Source organism: Xenopus tropicalis, chromosome 3, assembly GCF_000004195.4.
Source record: "Xenopus tropicalis strain Nigerian chromosome 3, UCB_Xtro_10.0, whole genome shotgun sequence".
NCBI classification, from domain to species: Eukaryota; Metazoa; Chordata; class Amphibia; order Anura; family Pipidae; genus Xenopus; species Xenopus tropicalis.
Genome location: NC_030679.2, coordinates 102,688,299 through 102,704,798, shown reverse-complemented (window position 1 = coordinate 102,704,798; position 16,500 = coordinate 102,688,299). Strand labels below are relative to the sequence as shown.

Below are 16,500 nucleotides of genomic sequence, written 5' to 3'. Positions count from 1 at the left end.
GGGCACAGGACATCACACCACCCACCCCAGCACCCAGTATCCAGGGGCACAGGGCATCACACCACCCACCTCAGCACCCAGTATCAAGGGGCACAGGGCATCACACCACCCACCTCAGCACCCAGGGCACAGGGCATCACACCACCCACCTCAGCACCCAGGGGCACAGGGCATCACACCACCCACCCCAGCACCCAGGGGCACAGGGCATCACACCACCCACCCCAGCACCCAGGGGCACAGGGCATCACACCACCCACCCCAGCACCCAGTATCCAGGGGCACAGGGCATCACACCACCCACCCCAGCACCCAGTATCCAGGGGCACAGGGCATCACACCACCCACCCCAGCACCCAGTATCCAGGGGCACAGGACATCACACCACCCACCCCAGCACCCAGTATCCAGGGGCACAGGGCATCACACCACCCACCTCAGCACCCAGTATCAAGGGGCACAGGGCATCACACCACCCACCTCAGCACCCAGGGCACAGGGCATCACACCACCCACCTCAGCACCCAGGGGCACAGGGCATCACACCACCCACCCCAGCACCCAGGGGCACAGGGCATCACACCACCCACCTCAGCACCCAGGGGCACAGGGCATCACACCACCCACCCCAGCACCCAGTATCCAGGGGCACAGGGCATCACACCACCCACCTCAGCACCCAGGGGCACAGGGCATCACACCACCCACCCCAGCACCCAGTATCCAGGGGCACAGGGCATCACACCACCCACCTCAGCACCCAGGGGCACAGGGCATCACACCACCCACCCCAGCACCCAGGGGCACAGGGCATCACACCACCCACCTCAGCACCCAGGGGCACAGGGCATCACACCACCCACCTCAGCACCCAGGGGCACAGGGCATCACACCACCCACCCCAGCACCCAGTATCCAGGGGCACAGGGCATCACACCACCCACCCCAGCACCCAGTATCCAGGGGCACAGGGCATCACGCCACCCACCCCAGCACCCAGGGGCACAGGGCATCACACCACCCACCCCAGCACCCAGTATCCAGGGGCACAGGGCATCACGCCACCCACCCCAGCACCCAGGGGCACAGGGCATCACACCACCCACCCCAGCACCCAGTATCCAGGGGCACAGGGCATCACACCACCCACCTCAGCACCCAGGGGCACAGGGCATCACACCACCCACCCCAGCACCCAGGGGCACAGGGCATCACACCACCCACCTCAGCACCCAGGGGCACAGGGCATCACACCACCCACCTCAGCACCCAGGGGCACAGGGCATCACACCACCCACCCCAGCACCCAGTATCCAGGGGCACAGGGCATCACACCACCCACCCCAGCACCCAGTATCCAGGGGCACAGGGCATCACGCCACCCACCCCAGCACCCAGGGGCACAGGGCATCACACCACCCACCCCAGCACCCAGTATCCAGGGGCACAGGGCATCACGCCACCCCCCGAGCTTTGCAGCCCGTAATGTCCCACAGCAGCACCAAACATCCGTCACCGCATTTCCCGTAGTTAAATATACCGCTTAACAAGAGAGCTAATCCTCCACTGGGCGGTCACATGGTAGGGTCATGTGACTGTGATGTAATGACGGTCCTTAAGGAGGATAGGAACTAGCCGTAGCTGCTACCTAGAGGAGAGGCCCCGCCGCACTGCGTTTCATGGAGGGAGAGCAGGAAGCAGGAGCCAGAGCGCGTAGCTAAGGGATCCCCCCACGGACGGACCATGCATTTACACCAGGTGCTGACCGGGGCGGTGAACCCGGGGGACAACTGCTACTCGGTGGGCAGCGTTAATGACATTCCATTCACGGTAAGTCAAATACATGGGCATCCCCAGAGCCATTCAAAGCATCATTCTACTTTATCTCTATATAGTGAAATGCAATATGTACCCTGCAGCTCTTGCTGGGCTGCAACGCCCAGAATTCCTCAGCTTGCGCGTAATCCTACATTCACACTCATCTCGTCCTTCCCTGAAAGAATCTAACTGGCCTATTGAGTGTAGGAACTGGGACAATTCTTTGCAGCGCCGTCTGCTTGTTAATGGTAGGTTAGTGCAGTGCCTGGTTTCATCCACTTGGGAAACCCTCCTTGGGCCACTGCTGTCAGAACTGGAGGGGAAATGCTGGAGGTCGGAGCTGGGCTGCAGGGACACTTGTGTTGCACATATATATGAATGTCAGTGTGTGTTTAGGCTTTTTCTGCAGCATCTGTGCACCATTGTCAGCTGGCTGCAGACTGTCTATTAATTGGACACTTTGCACACTGTTGTGGGGGTCCTGGGGTTTGTAGTCCAGCAGCTTCATTCTGACAGCAGTTTGACAAGTGTCTGAAAGAGCACTCACAGCTGTCACATCTGCATCTACTGAGAGAGAAGCATTATTCCTTTACCCCATGGCCTTTCAGTGTGAGTGCCCAAGGGGATCCTTATAGGTAATCTATTGGTAGGCCTGATGCAGCACTGAAAGGGTTTAGGATGTGCTCAGTCATGGATACAGGATGGTTGGAAAGGGGGGATGGGTGTTTGGCGTGATAATATCTGCAAAGGCATTGTGCATCAGGTAGAGAGGATCAGAGCTCTGGCCGTGCTGCTACCGTTTGTTTATGTCTATGTCACTGGGGTATTGCACAAGATCAGGTTTCCCCACAACTGACATCCGACACTAGCTTGCAAGAAAGCAAAGGGATTTTCTTTTAGTAAATTATGTGCTGATTTATCATCGGCTGTGTGGATTTCAGTCTTTCCTACCTGGAGTATTCTTAGTAATGAGGAACTGAAAGCACAGGTGCTGTGTAAATGTTTGTCCATCCATAACATCAGTGTATATAATATATATAAATATATATATAATATACCTGCCTTTCTATTGTTTTGGTCATTTGGGCAAACCGGAATTGATCTGCTGACATGTTGCTTTGGCAGATAATTTTTTACCCTGCCTGATCACTGAAATGACCTATCCATAGTATATGGATATTGATTGGCATTCCACCATACATGTACAAAACAAATAAACTGCATCTGCATTTTATTTTGTGCAGTTGCTTAAAAAGTTCATGAAGCTGGCAAGAAATACAATACGACTTTTCTTTGAGTTGGATTGGAATGCTTGATGGGTTATGCATGTGTAGTCTCTAGGTAGGCCCATCAGGAGGGGACCCCATCAGTGCAGTAATTAGTCCCTTTACCAACTAGATTTTCCTAACATGCCCAACTATATTTTGATTAAGAATGCAATGTGTAGTATGCAAAAACCCCTATGATGTTGTTCATTGATAAAAAAATATATGGTGCCTGCCTTCGTGTAGGACTTTTACTGAAGCTCACATATAAACTCACTGCTCCATGTCTGTTTTAGAAACGTGGTATAACACAAGAGTTTCAGTCACTGCTCTGCCTTTACCCGCAGACAGATAAAATGCAGTTCCATGTCAGGGCAGTCTAGCTGCTATGTGTCCAACTACCAGATAAAGATAGGCTGGCATCCGACAGCGCAGTTTGGCGAGTACTGCCAGCTCTTCTGAAAGCAGCTAAGAGGAAGTGGAATGGTTGGCTGGTGCTGGCAAGGTTTTTGGGAAACTTTTTAGTCAAGCCATGCAAAAGGTATCTCTTCTAGGAGCCTTCCTTTTTATGTTAGTGCTTGTACAATGCAGTGGCAAAAACATTATATGTCGCCTTTTAGTAATATTCATGGTAAACAATTAATTTTACAAGTGGCTTGTTTGGAAGTTATTGCTGGGTAAAACCAGATACATTTTCATTTGATAATATTTGACCATGGTAGAATAAACAAAATATAATCTATTAATATAGAAGTTTACTAAGACCGATTTGGAATAGAAGTTTACACTTCAGGAGGGGAACTCCATCCAAACGCAACTTTAAGCTGTTAAAAAAAGTAAACATAATTTCAAGCAACTTTGCCTTTTCATGATTTTTAATGTAATAACGTGGGTTGGAACGGTTACCTAAGTCTAGTTTCCTGTTCTGCTGATCTGGCTGACCACTTTGAGATTTAAAGGGGACCTGTCACCCTAAGAAATAATTACAAATTGTTTTCTATTGTTTTTGACAAATAAAATAAACTTCAATTACACTATATGCATTTTTTTAAACTTATTTCCTTCAGCACTGGAATTCACCATTGCAGAAAACAGACAGGCTCCATTTTGTGGACACTGTTATTAAGGCAAGCTGTGCATCCTGCCAAAAATCTTGTTTCTGTGCCAGTATGGGGGGGACCTGATACCCATATCCATGTACTGGTTACAAAATTAGATGGTAAAGAGGGAGGGGGAATGTGAGGAGTGCAGTGACATCTAAGAAGTTCTGAATTGAAAGTAAAAGTAACTGTCTGTCCCACCCCTATGCCTAAGGCAAAGAGGCGGGTCAGGCAATATATGATTGACAGCTGGGACCTTTAAATGCTTATATAATGGGTATAGATGTGTTAATAAAAAAAATGACTTTGGGTTACATGTTTAATTTGAAAAGGACTTTTATTATACAGCATTTTATGTCTGGGTGACAGATCCACTTTATTAAAAAAAACAATGTAACAGTAGTCTGCAGTTTGCCTCCTCCAAATTCCCTGCACACGTTATATCAATAAGAAATGAAACATCGCAGTGCAATGCATTGTGGGCTGGGAAGTCCCTGTATACTGTCTGTAAGCTGTGAAAAAGTTGTTACAATTTGTAGCATTAATGTTTTAGTCCCTCATCCCCTGCCAGGGTTTCAAATGATGCAAAAAGAGAAGAGCCGTTTTGCAGCTGGATTAAAGCATATTAAAAGAATATTTACTCATACTTTTACTCATATTTGAAGAAACAGGTTACAGTGATAGGTATGTTAAGGGTTTCTGTGTTGTGTGGGGCTCTTTCAAAATCTTTGGTTGTAAGCTAGACTTCCCATCAAAAATCAGTGCAAATATGTATTTCTAAAAATCTAAAGGGCAGTTGCCAAATAATTTCCATGAACTCTATTTTGATGCCTAAATTACACAGATTTAGCTCACAGGTTAAGCCCCTGTGACTTCTTGTCAAACAATGACCTGCAACATGGTCATTTCTAAGGCATTTTTAGTATTTTCTTACCTAGCGCACTGTATGACTAAGTGATTAAATGGGTTCCCTGTAAAACAGTCAATTGCCTGACCATATGGCTTTCTGTATTTAGGTTAATCTGAAGTCTAATGCAAACTGCATAAGTATATTTCCCGCTTTAACCTTAATTATCATTGCTTATTTCTTATTCACTAGAAAATTCAACTAATTTCATCTAAGAAATGTTTTCTTAGAAGCCAACCCAATAAATAATGTACAGGGTGGTAGCAGAAATAGACATGCAGACTATTTGTTAGAAGCAAAGTGTTTTATTAGCAAAGACAGCAGGTGCTTATGATAAAGTAATAAAAAAAAAAAAAAAAAAAAAGATAACAAGATCAAACACAAACCTTGCCCTTCTCAATCTCTAACTACACACAATGCATTACTACACACAGTCCCAAATAGGACAACCAAAAATAAAATCCATTAAAACTCCAAATGGCTCATGCTGCCTTTGCTGGTCAAAATAATCACTTGGTCTGTTCAGAAGCCCTTTATTGAGCTTTCTTTCAGCCGTTTATCAGGCAAGAGTAATACCTCTACTGGCATATTTTTATAACTCTTTGGTAGAGACATTGAGAATCTGACCTTGCTATCGCTTTAATAAAAGGGGCTGGTCTGATGTAGACAATGATGTTCTGAGACAATTGGCCATTAATTTTCAATTTTTATTTGTGGTTTTTCAGGTATTTAGCTTTTTGTTTAGCAGCTCTGCAGTTTAAAATTTCAGCAGCCATCAGGTTGCTAGGATCTTGTTTACCTTATCAAGCAGGCAGTAGTTTGAATAAGAGATTGGAATATGAATTGATTTAGAAAAGGAAGACAAATCATTCAAAAACTATAAAATAAATAAATAATTAAGACCCATTGGAAAGTTGCTAGAAATAGCAACTTGCTGTTATGAAGAGCTTTATTCATGACTACGTTGTCGTCTGTGGACCCCTTTTGCCATTGAAACATGAAAGTAAAATGTGAGAATTAAGGTGGCCATATACAGGCAGATTTTGTGATTTTGTGTCATTCGCAGCTTACCTGCTACAGTTTACCTGTATGGACACCCCTGATGGGCTTATTTAACCGATATCTGGCCTAAAATTGACCAGATCTCGATCGGGCAGATGTAATTTTCTCGTCAGATTGGGGACCACTGGCTATTTGTTGTTTGTTTTCCAAAAATTTCACCACAGAATGTATATATGCCAAACAGATTCCACACTGGCTCTTTGAATACTTTATTGGCAATATTGTTAAACAAGTGTCTTTGCCTTATATCCCCATCCAGCTGGTACAGACTCATTGTGGAGGTCCACATCCATAGCCCTATGTGGCACTCACCTGATGGGGTTTTTAAGCCAGTCAGATCTATTTCTGTCCAAGTCTAACCAGGTATTGGCTGAGGGAGCTGTCATTTTGGCCCCACACAGTAGCCAATAAGCTGCCCACTCTGCCAGGAGTGGTTGAGTGCATAGTAAGTGCCTATCTGTGTATGGTGAACTTTAGGTATAGCTACATACAGGTGCCCATAAATAGGCAGGTATTGTCTGCCTGCTTAGCCTCTCTTACTTGAATTGGCAACATGTAGGCTTGGTTGAAAGGGCTAAATTGTCTTCCTGATTGATATTTAATCAGGGCATTCAGATATTGATTTTATTACCCCAAGGTACCATAGTGAAATTTATGGGTACCAATTTCTTTTTTAGTTATTAGTGGGTCTTAAAAAGAATCTGCACATTTTCAAAAGACTAATGTGATTTTTTTTTTAATTTTGAAATTTAAAATGAGGCTAGCATCATTCTATATGATGAATTTAAAAAGTGACTAATCTCGTAATCGTGGAAAAATGTGGTACAAAAGAACCCCCAATACATTAAATACAGTGAGATGCAGTGTGAGCTTTAGCCTCCAATACATTGAAAGACAATGGTCCCTGACACCCAAGCACTCCCTTACCCTTCTAAAAAGCAGTTTATCTGAAACTAGAGTAGGTTTCAGCATCATTCAGGTTGAAATTATCCCAAAAATCATCTGGAGTGCCAAAAATGCATCCATGCATCTAGTGGTTGATAGGAGAATAGCACCCAGTGGGAGAAATATGAGGAAAAGCTCTGTCTTTAAGACAGGGACATAATAACTGTTGAATAACTAAGGGCGTGAATGATGCTCAACTGTCTGTTTCTGCAAGCACAGGAACATGGATTATCAACTCAAATAGCTACTCAGGCACAATTCTTAAAACTTGAAAAAATAAATTAATTGGTTTATAAATAAAGATTTTAAATTGAAGAATAAATTATTTTCTAAGAACACAGTGTTATATAGTATTAAAAAGCACATCATAAAGATCATGATAATATTATTTTAAAAGTTTTATGTTTTATCAAGTGTTTTAGAGTTAAAATCTTACATTGGGGGAACTCGTGTTTGAAACGTTTTAATGGAAATTGCCGGCATGTGCATTTACACAATGTGTATATCAATGTCATCTGTATTTATGAAGAATTAGTATTACAGTTATGGGACCTGTTATCTAGATTGTTCGGGACCGGGCTTTACTGAATGAAGGGGTCATTCTGTAATTTGGATAACCATACCTTAAGGCTACTAAAAATCATTTAAATATAAATTAATCCCAATAGGATTGTTTTGTCTCCAGTACAAATGAATTATATCTTAGTTAGGATCAAGTACAAGGTACTTTTATTATTATTACAGAGAAAAAGGAAATCATTTTAATAAATGTGAATTATTTGATTAAAATGAAGTCTATGAGAGATGGCCCTCCTGTAATTCTGACCTTTCTGGGTAATGGGTTTCAGGATAACTGATCCCATACCAATACAATTTAAGGTAGGCCACTTGTTTGATGCTCTGCAGTGCAGTGCACTAGTGTCTAGTTTTGCTGTTTTCTGTACCTAATTCACTTTATAGTTAATTCTTTGTATTTGTCAGTAAATAGGTTCTGCTTTTTTTATCAGTTGGAGAATATGGTAGTAAATCCTCTGTTGTTTCTAACGGGAGACTAAAGGGATTCTAGAACAGAAATACAAATCTTCCAGAGCTTAGAAAATGAATTTGCAATCTGCTATTTGATTTACATTTTGCAGATGGAAAATAAAATGTGCATAATTTCCATATATTCTTATGAAGAAGAAATCAAAACAAAATGCATAAAAATAACACTGGTGCAACTAATTCAATTGCTTTATTTTTTTTAGGGCCTTGTTTGAAAAGCTGAATAAGAAAGATAATGGTTGTTTAATCTAAATTTTACCCTGTTTAAAGCCATTTCTCAAAATAGCTGACTTAAATTAGGGCTGTGGCTGTTCTTGAGATTGACTTTAGCAACAGTTATTTCTAGCAAAAAATGTACCTTAAGGGCTATGTTACACACAGCATTGCCAGTGTGAAAATTGCAATTCTACATTAACCGTGTCTTCAAATGTATGCGCTCAAAATTTTGGCCCAAAAATGCAGCATGAGCATTTTTATAGACCTTGACTATGCTCCATGTGCCTGGTGGCACTTGGATTCCATTCATGTTACTGCTTTCAAACACAAGTTGGTTCCACACAGTATTGGTATTATCTATCTTCACATTTTACTTTTGGCAGAACAAATGTATTGTCTGACATAACTTGTTATTAGCATTATCCCTTTTATCATGTTTGACTTTTTTTCCTATAGGCAACTACAAAACTGTGTCCAGTTGTTATTTGGGCTGCAGATAAACACTGGAAGTTTCACATGCAGCATAGAAGTTTAGAAGCATAGAAGGGGATGTTCTCATCCAAGCAGCTTGTTCAGTTCAGCTGACAGGTTGGGGAAGTCCTCAACATATAAACTCTACTACTAATCCAATCACAGTGGTGCATTGTTACTCTTTAGAAAGGTCACAACTGAAACTCACAGCAATGTGACTGCTGTGAGCTTACTGTAATAGGATTACCAAGGTGACAAGGGACACTCCTTTGAATATAGCAATGTTCACATTTTGTACAGAGAAGGCCGCTGGTTTGAATGAGGTGTAAAAGAGTTTTTAATGTTAATAACACATGTTAAGGTGGAGAAACCATCCCTAAAAAGAGGCTAGGCCTTCAACAGCACCAGTCTGCTATATACTACCGGTATGCTGTTCTAACATCTGTACCCCTGCGGTTTCAGAACACGTCAGGCATCCATTTAGGCAACTTTCACAAGTAACACCTGTCCAGGGTCAAATTAGGGGGTGCAGGGGGGTGCAGGGCCCACCAGGGCTGCAACCACATGGGCCCCATAGCTCCCCCAAGGGGCCCCAAAGCGCTCAGCAGGTGCAGTCCAACCCTGCACCTGTCTCAATGAGTTGCATGGCACCTTGGTAATCCTATCACAGTAACATCACAGCATTCACAACCTCTGGAGTTTTAGCTGTCGCCTCTCTGAAGAGTTACATTGTGATTAGGTTAGTGGAAGAGTTTAAATGGCAAGGACTTTCCCCTACTAGTCAGTTGAACTGAAGAAGCTGCTCAGATAAGTAGTGATATGTCTTCAATTAGTACTTAAAAAGTCCAGTTGCTCTAGATTTACTTATACGCAATATACTGTAATAAAAATCTTAATAGTCAACAAAAACCATAGTTTTTCTTTATTAAAATGGTAAGGCAAAAACTGTGTTCAGCACAAGCCATATTTATTACATTTGTGTTTCGTTTTCTGTTAGTTTCTACTTGCCTTTAGTAAATAAAATGTCAAATAAAACATGTCAAATAAAATATTAGCCAAGGTATTGTATTAAAGGTGTTGTTTTGTTTTATTTCAGGCCTATGGATCAGGGTGTGACATTGTCATACTAGCAAATGACTTTGAGTGTGTACAAATCATTCCTGGTGCTAAACATGGAAATATCCAAGTTAGCTGTGTGGAGTGTTCCCAGCAGCAAGGCAGGGTAAGGTTAACTATTATAATGCACAATACATTACCTGTAACAATCAGGCATTTACAAAAGGAAAATTGTTAATATAATTTTTTAACGTATATAAGACACATAAGAACCATGCTTACAAATACATTTTTTCTGTGTATATACCTTTGTGTATCTGTTTAAAAATGCTACATGATGTTTTTCCTAATATTTGAACCTTGTTGGCCTAACTCACTAATATATATGTAATTTAAAGTTTAGCCTTGACATTAAGAGGGTTTGGATATGTGTTTACTTTGGAACATGTTATCTGCTTTTAGAGCAGGAGATTCTGGTCCTTAAGAACACGAACAAGCATTATAAATAAATTATTAGCATTTCAAAGCTATTACAATGTTTATTTTTAGTTTTCTTGTTGGACCTTTAATTTTCAAACATATGCCAATACATGTAACAAAATTAGAATTGGGGGAGTTGCCTTTCTAAATAAATTATTTTCAACATGATTTTTTATATTTGTAGAATAAGATTTCCCCCCCCCACTGTTTTTCAACTCTTCTACAGAAAAAAAGACCAAAGTCCTTCAAGTTCAACCCCTCCAAATAAACCCCAGTGCATGTATATTCACATACTTATACAGACCTATCTTTATGCTAACATATATAAATTATATATACCTGTATTAATAGTAAACTAAGGGGCTGATTTACTAATCCACGAATCCGAATCCGAATGAGAAAAATTCGGATTGGAAAACGAACATTTTGCGACTTTTTCGTATTTTTTGCGTTTTTTTCGTCGCCGTTACGACTTTCCCGTAAATTGTCGCGACTTTTTCGTAACGGGTACGACTTGCGCGAATTGTCGCGACTTTTTCATAGCCATAACAAATTTCGTGAATTGTCGCGACTTTTTCATTGCCATTATGCCTTTGGAGAATTGTCGCAACTTTTTCATTGCCATTATAACTTTCGTGAATTGTCGCGATTTTTTCATAGCCATTATAGCAATTCGCGAAAAAGTCGCAAAGTACCGATCATTATGAAAAAAACGCATTCGGACGCTTTTCGGACGTTCGTGGATTAGTAAATGTGCCCCTAAGTATAGATCTTAATATCACAATGGCCTTGGATATTTTGCTTGTTCAAGAAATTATTTAAACACTCAAACAGCATTAATAGAATCTGCCATCTCAACATAACCTGACAAGGCATTCCACAACCTCACTGTAAACAAAAACAAAATCACTGCTTTAGATGAAAGTTCAGTTCCTCAAGCCTCTGGTTTGTTGACTATTTTTCTACCCCCCCCCCCCCCCATTCATTTCAGTTTCCATTACACAGGGAAAGATTAAAACAAAACAAAACAAAAAAAAGTTATTTATGATTTCCAATAAATTGTCTTTTTACTGTTTTACTGAAACTATTTTCTTTTCCTTTAGATTGCTGCATCTTATGGCAACACTGTATGTATATTTGAACCATTTGAAAACATAAACTCCCACAAGCGAAATAGTGTAAGTGTTAACTTTCTCATGATAATACTTGATGTGATATATTAACCTCAGCTCAGGAAAAAACCTTCATATCTGACCTTAATAAATGGGAAATTAATAGCTGGTCTAAAGTAGAATAAAACTCAATAAAAATAGGTGTTCATGACTGGCTGCCTGACCTCTGGTTCTCTGTTCTCTAGCAGCAATCACTGACCAGGCGTATGCACAATTGAAGGAAGGTAAATTTTGTCTTTAAAGTTTACATGCTCCTGGTCATCAGTTACTTGCAGAGAACCGGAAGCTGAGTGGCTATTCATGTGGCTACCAACCACATGATAGCCACTGGAATACTTTGGAAAAGTATTCCAGAGAACAGTTTGTAGCTGCAAATGTAAAATTTGTGCTACATCACAAATGTAAAATTTGCATAGAAGAAACCATATATAAACATGATCCAGAAACACCAAGCTCATTTAATATGAATTGGGGTGTCTTGTAATCTAATGAATCAAAATGTGAAATTGATTTTGGCAAGCATTATAGGGTTTAAATGATTTGTAAATTTTCACATTTTCACATCTCCTCCTTTTATATTTTTTAATTTTTATTGGTATTTTTATTGGAAATGGGGTTGGGACACACTGGTGACACACATTTGTGTGACCCAGTATCTGACCAGTCAGTCAGCTGATTTTTGGTATAATCAGTCAGATTTCTTGGAAGGTGGATGTTTGATGTCTCCTGGGTTGGCATACAGTCAGTGGAGATAAAAAGTTTATATTTGTTACTTTCTCATATCATACTGATATTATTAAGCATATATTTCACTGTATATTGTGCAGTGTTTTGTATTGTCAATATGGCCGTCCCAGTCCTTATCTTGCGCAACAGCTGCAGCCCCCACAAGAGCTTGGATGGGTATAGTATGTAGATTAAACTGTGTACTGAACTGACTTAATATTCTTATTGACCAACTTTTCCTACAGCAACTGAAAAAACAGTGGCTCAGAACTGGACAGTTTCTCCTGAGTTCAGTGACTTACAATTTAGCATGGGATCCGCAAGGTAAACCTGTTGTTATTCAGTTTTAGTGTGTGAGTGTTGTGCAGACATTTTATTGTAAAACATACTTCAGCTATAGCTGCCTGGCAATTCAGATCTGAATGCACTTTAAAGGGCAAGAAACGCGTTAAGCCAAGGGATGAATATGCTCTGGTCTATATTTAATTTTAAATGATGGAAATAAAAGTTTGATTTTACTAGCTATCCTGTGCTCCGCTTTTTCACAAAATCTTTTTGGAAATTTTTGGCCCTATCGGGGGCGGCATCAAGCGTGGCAGCACGGAAAAGCTTTTTTGCGGTTGGCTATCCTGGTGAGTGCTCCCCTTACCTTTATGTCTCCTGAGTTCAGTGACTTACAATTTAGCATGGGATCCGCAAGGTAAACCTGTTCTTATTAAGTTTTAGTGTGTGAGTGTTGTGCAGACATTTTATTGTAAAACATACTTCAGCTATAGCTGCCTGGCAATTCAGATCTGAATGCACTTTAAAGGGCAAGAAAAACTAAAATCACTGGAAATTCCCATTTTTGTTAGAACCCCCAAGAACTATAAGCTGCTGTGGCAACATAAGGGCAGCCATTTAATGCGAATAGTGCCACAATGCACAGTCAGTATTTAGTCTAAGAGGGGTAAGAAACTGGTTCAAGCAAGTACAGACACATATTACTCTTTACCTCGTTTATTCATTGTTATTGTATGTTTAATGTATACACCCATTTATTGTACAGCACAGCATATGTTTTATAAATAAGTATAGTATTATTATTTTTATTTATACTGTGGTAACACTCCCTGTAAATATATTAGTTATATACTGGACAATTATCTAGTATTTTAGTTATGCAAAAATTAATTCATCTGTTACCTTTTTGTTTAGAGGTTGATTACGTCATGAATAATTTCCTTTTCTTTATTTCCTATACACCAAACTCAAGTTCTTTTGTATTATTTACCTTTATGTGACATATGTCTGTGAAGGTTCTTATTCATCCAGGTGACCTACAGCTGGACTTGTTGATTTGAATTATTACTATATATCTTTATGTAACCTACCGTTGCACACTATTTTTTTTTAATTTATTTCCACATGAGCAGTTAACATTGTTTTATATGCATATTTGTCTGTTCAAATAATAGTTGCTAATGTTGAATTATTTGCCTCTGTATGTACAGGGAACAGAATCACTTTAAGACATGCAGCATTTGCATCTAAGACCTATATTATAAAGATCATTACATTACTAGGTACCTATAGGTAATTAATAGTTTTCATTTTATTTCCAATGGTTTCCAGGAAGGAAAGCATTCTATCAGCTTCTCTATAAAATATACAGCTACATGTCAAATTGCAGAAAACTTTTCTTAGATGAGTAGAGGCAAGGGAACAAGTAACAGCATCTGCAGATCAGCCATTGCTCATTTACATTTAATTAGGTCTGATTGCAGTCTAACTGCCTTTGTCTCCTGTAAATGGATTCCTACTGCTTGACCTTTTACCAGTCCGAGTTGGATTACATACCGGAAGACACATCGGACATGAAGGAAGACATGCCCTACTGTAAAATGATAGCTTTCAGATTCTTTTTACCTTACCAACCATTTTCAGACCAAAGTTAGTAGCATGAATTGTTTGGATACCCAAGCTGCTTTTTGAATTTGAGCATCTTTTTATTTGCTTTAGTATAAATTGGCCTGGATCTCAAGTGTTTAAATATTACATTGCAGGAGACACTCACACTAGGTTTACCATTTGGTAGCCAAGGATTATTCTACTTGCTCTTGCTGATAAATTTCTAACCTCCATGGTATTCTAGTGGCTTTATAGAACAGCAATAAGTTGGTTGCTATATCTTCTTTGATGCAGACAAGACATTTTAATCGATACTTAGCATATAGCCTCTTAATCGTAAAAAAATGTGGTGTGGAATTTAGAGGCTGATTGAAGAAAAGCAAAGGGAAATGGTAGATAACCATCTTCTTTTTTTTTTTTTTTTTTTTTATTTCTGCAGGCCAAAACTGGAAATTTAGATTAGGAAGTAAAATATAAATAGATAATATAATTGAATAAAATAACTTGTACGCTAAATTGTTAAAACTAAAATCTCTAACCCTTTTGTTTCATATAGTGCACTTTGATTGCTAGCCTGATTATTATCCGTATGGTACAATGCTGGCAAATCATGAATACTGTACATTAAAATAATATTTTTCTTTAGAGGAATTGCAGATAAAACAGTATCAAAAAAATGTAACATCTATTATGTCCCTTTTCCTTTACACATGTACTGCAACTTAATCTGATAGTTTATATGACTAGGGATTTTAAAAAAATACAGCTCTGTTTCCTGAACTCCAGTTCTAATGCTATAAGCACAGGCCATCAGCTTTCAAAAAACAGCCTTCAGTGAGCCACCTGTTGCTTAGACCTAACTGAATAGACTCATTATACCATCTTTGTACTGACGCTCACCTGGTTCAGCTCAAAGTAGACTAGACTCTAGTAAACTAGAGTTTAGTTTATGTATTTTTTTTAAGATGCTAATACAGTGCAAATAAATTCACAAAGTCAAAGTAAGTCCCATTTTGTGGAATGCAATAAGTCATTAGGAACAGCATTTCATTTTTGCATGTGAGATTTACACCTGAACATGGTGTATGAAAATTTATTGCTATTAAAAAAAAAAAAAAATATTTGCCTTACAGTGCAATATTTGGCTAATCAATTGTATTACTTTTTTACTTACTGTTTCAGTAAGTAAAAAACACACTTTTATTCTGCCAACATTGTTTATTGCATTCCCCCTGTATCTATTGATGAATGGCTGGCCATTTAACTATGAGCATGGTTGAATATAGTTTGTGGCACTGCAACTTGTATTATAAAGTAAATTAATTTAATTTTGTGAATCATTTCAAATGATCTCCAGGTAACCGGTTGTTAACAGCTACTGATTATTTACAATTATGGGCCCCGCCATCCAGCGACATTCTAGAGGAGGAAGAAGATGATATGGAGGAAAGCCCTGTCATGGAGAATAAAGTTCATCCTGCCCTGAATGACTGGAATTGTATCTGGCAATGCAAGTAAGTTGAGACATTGGGAAAAGTTACTTTTGGGAATATGATCTCTAGTGGCGCATAAATGACTAAAACTTTCATTAGTGATTAATGTACCCCCTGGTGTAAAATATAGCAAACTGCCAATCTTGGCCTAACTGACTAGATTCAGTGTTGAAAAATGTTACGTTATGTATTTCGCTTTTAAAAATATGTAACCAACCAACTTGTACCCTTATTGAGACAAAATGAAGCCTTCGATGGAGAAGTAATTCTCGGATCTTTCCACCAGATGCAAGGGCATGCATTTAGATTAAATTATAGGTTCCATCTTTACATTTTACAAAAGGCGTTTTGCAGTGAGAGCTATAAAGTTGTGGAATGCTCTTCCCAAAACATTTGTTCTGGCAGGTAAATTCCATAGCTTTAGAAAAGAGTTCAATGCTTTTATAGGAAGTGAGAAAATACAAAGTTAACTCTAAATAGATTGTTGATCCAGGGACTGCCTACTTCAGATAGGGTTTTTTTGCCCTTCCTGTGACTAAGGGGCTGATTTACTTACCCACGAACGGGTCGAATGGAGTCCGATTGCGTTTTTTTCGTAATGATCGGTACTTTGCGATTTTTTCGTATGTTTTGCGTTTTTTTCGGATTCTTTACGAATTTTTCGGATCCAATACGATTTTTGCGTAAAAACGCGAGTTTTCCTATCCTTTACGAAAGTTGCGTAAAAAGTTGCGCATTTTGCGTAGCGTTAAAACTTACGCGAAAAGTTGCGCATTTTTCGCGTAAGTTTTAACGCTACGCAAAATGCGCAACTTTTTACGCAACTTTCGTAATGGATACGAAAAACTCGCGTTT

General features: G+C 39.8%; 1 protein-coding gene across 10 annotated transcripts in view; it reads left to right on the top strand.

Moving 5' to 3' along the window:
• The first annotated feature begins 1,584 nt into the window (after positions 1 to 1,584).
• dmxl2 (Dmx-like 2) overlaps positions 1,585 to 16,500 on the top strand; it is a 74,019-nt gene continuing 59,103 nt past the window's right edge. For 9 of the 10 annotated variants that reach the window (XM_031897649.1, XM_012958602.3, XM_012958601.3 and 6 more), the window contains exons 1-5: positions 1,585 to 1,830; positions 9,925 to 10,050; positions 11,468 to 11,542; positions 12,508 to 12,586; positions 15,510 to 15,666. In XM_031897649.1, the coding sequence (XP_031753509.1) occupies positions 1,744 to 1,830; positions 9,925 to 10,050; positions 11,468 to 11,542; positions 12,508 to 12,586; positions 15,510 to 15,666 (524 nt within the window). In that variant the 5' untranslated portion in view covers positions 1,585 to 1,743. 10 annotated transcript variants of the gene reach the window in all.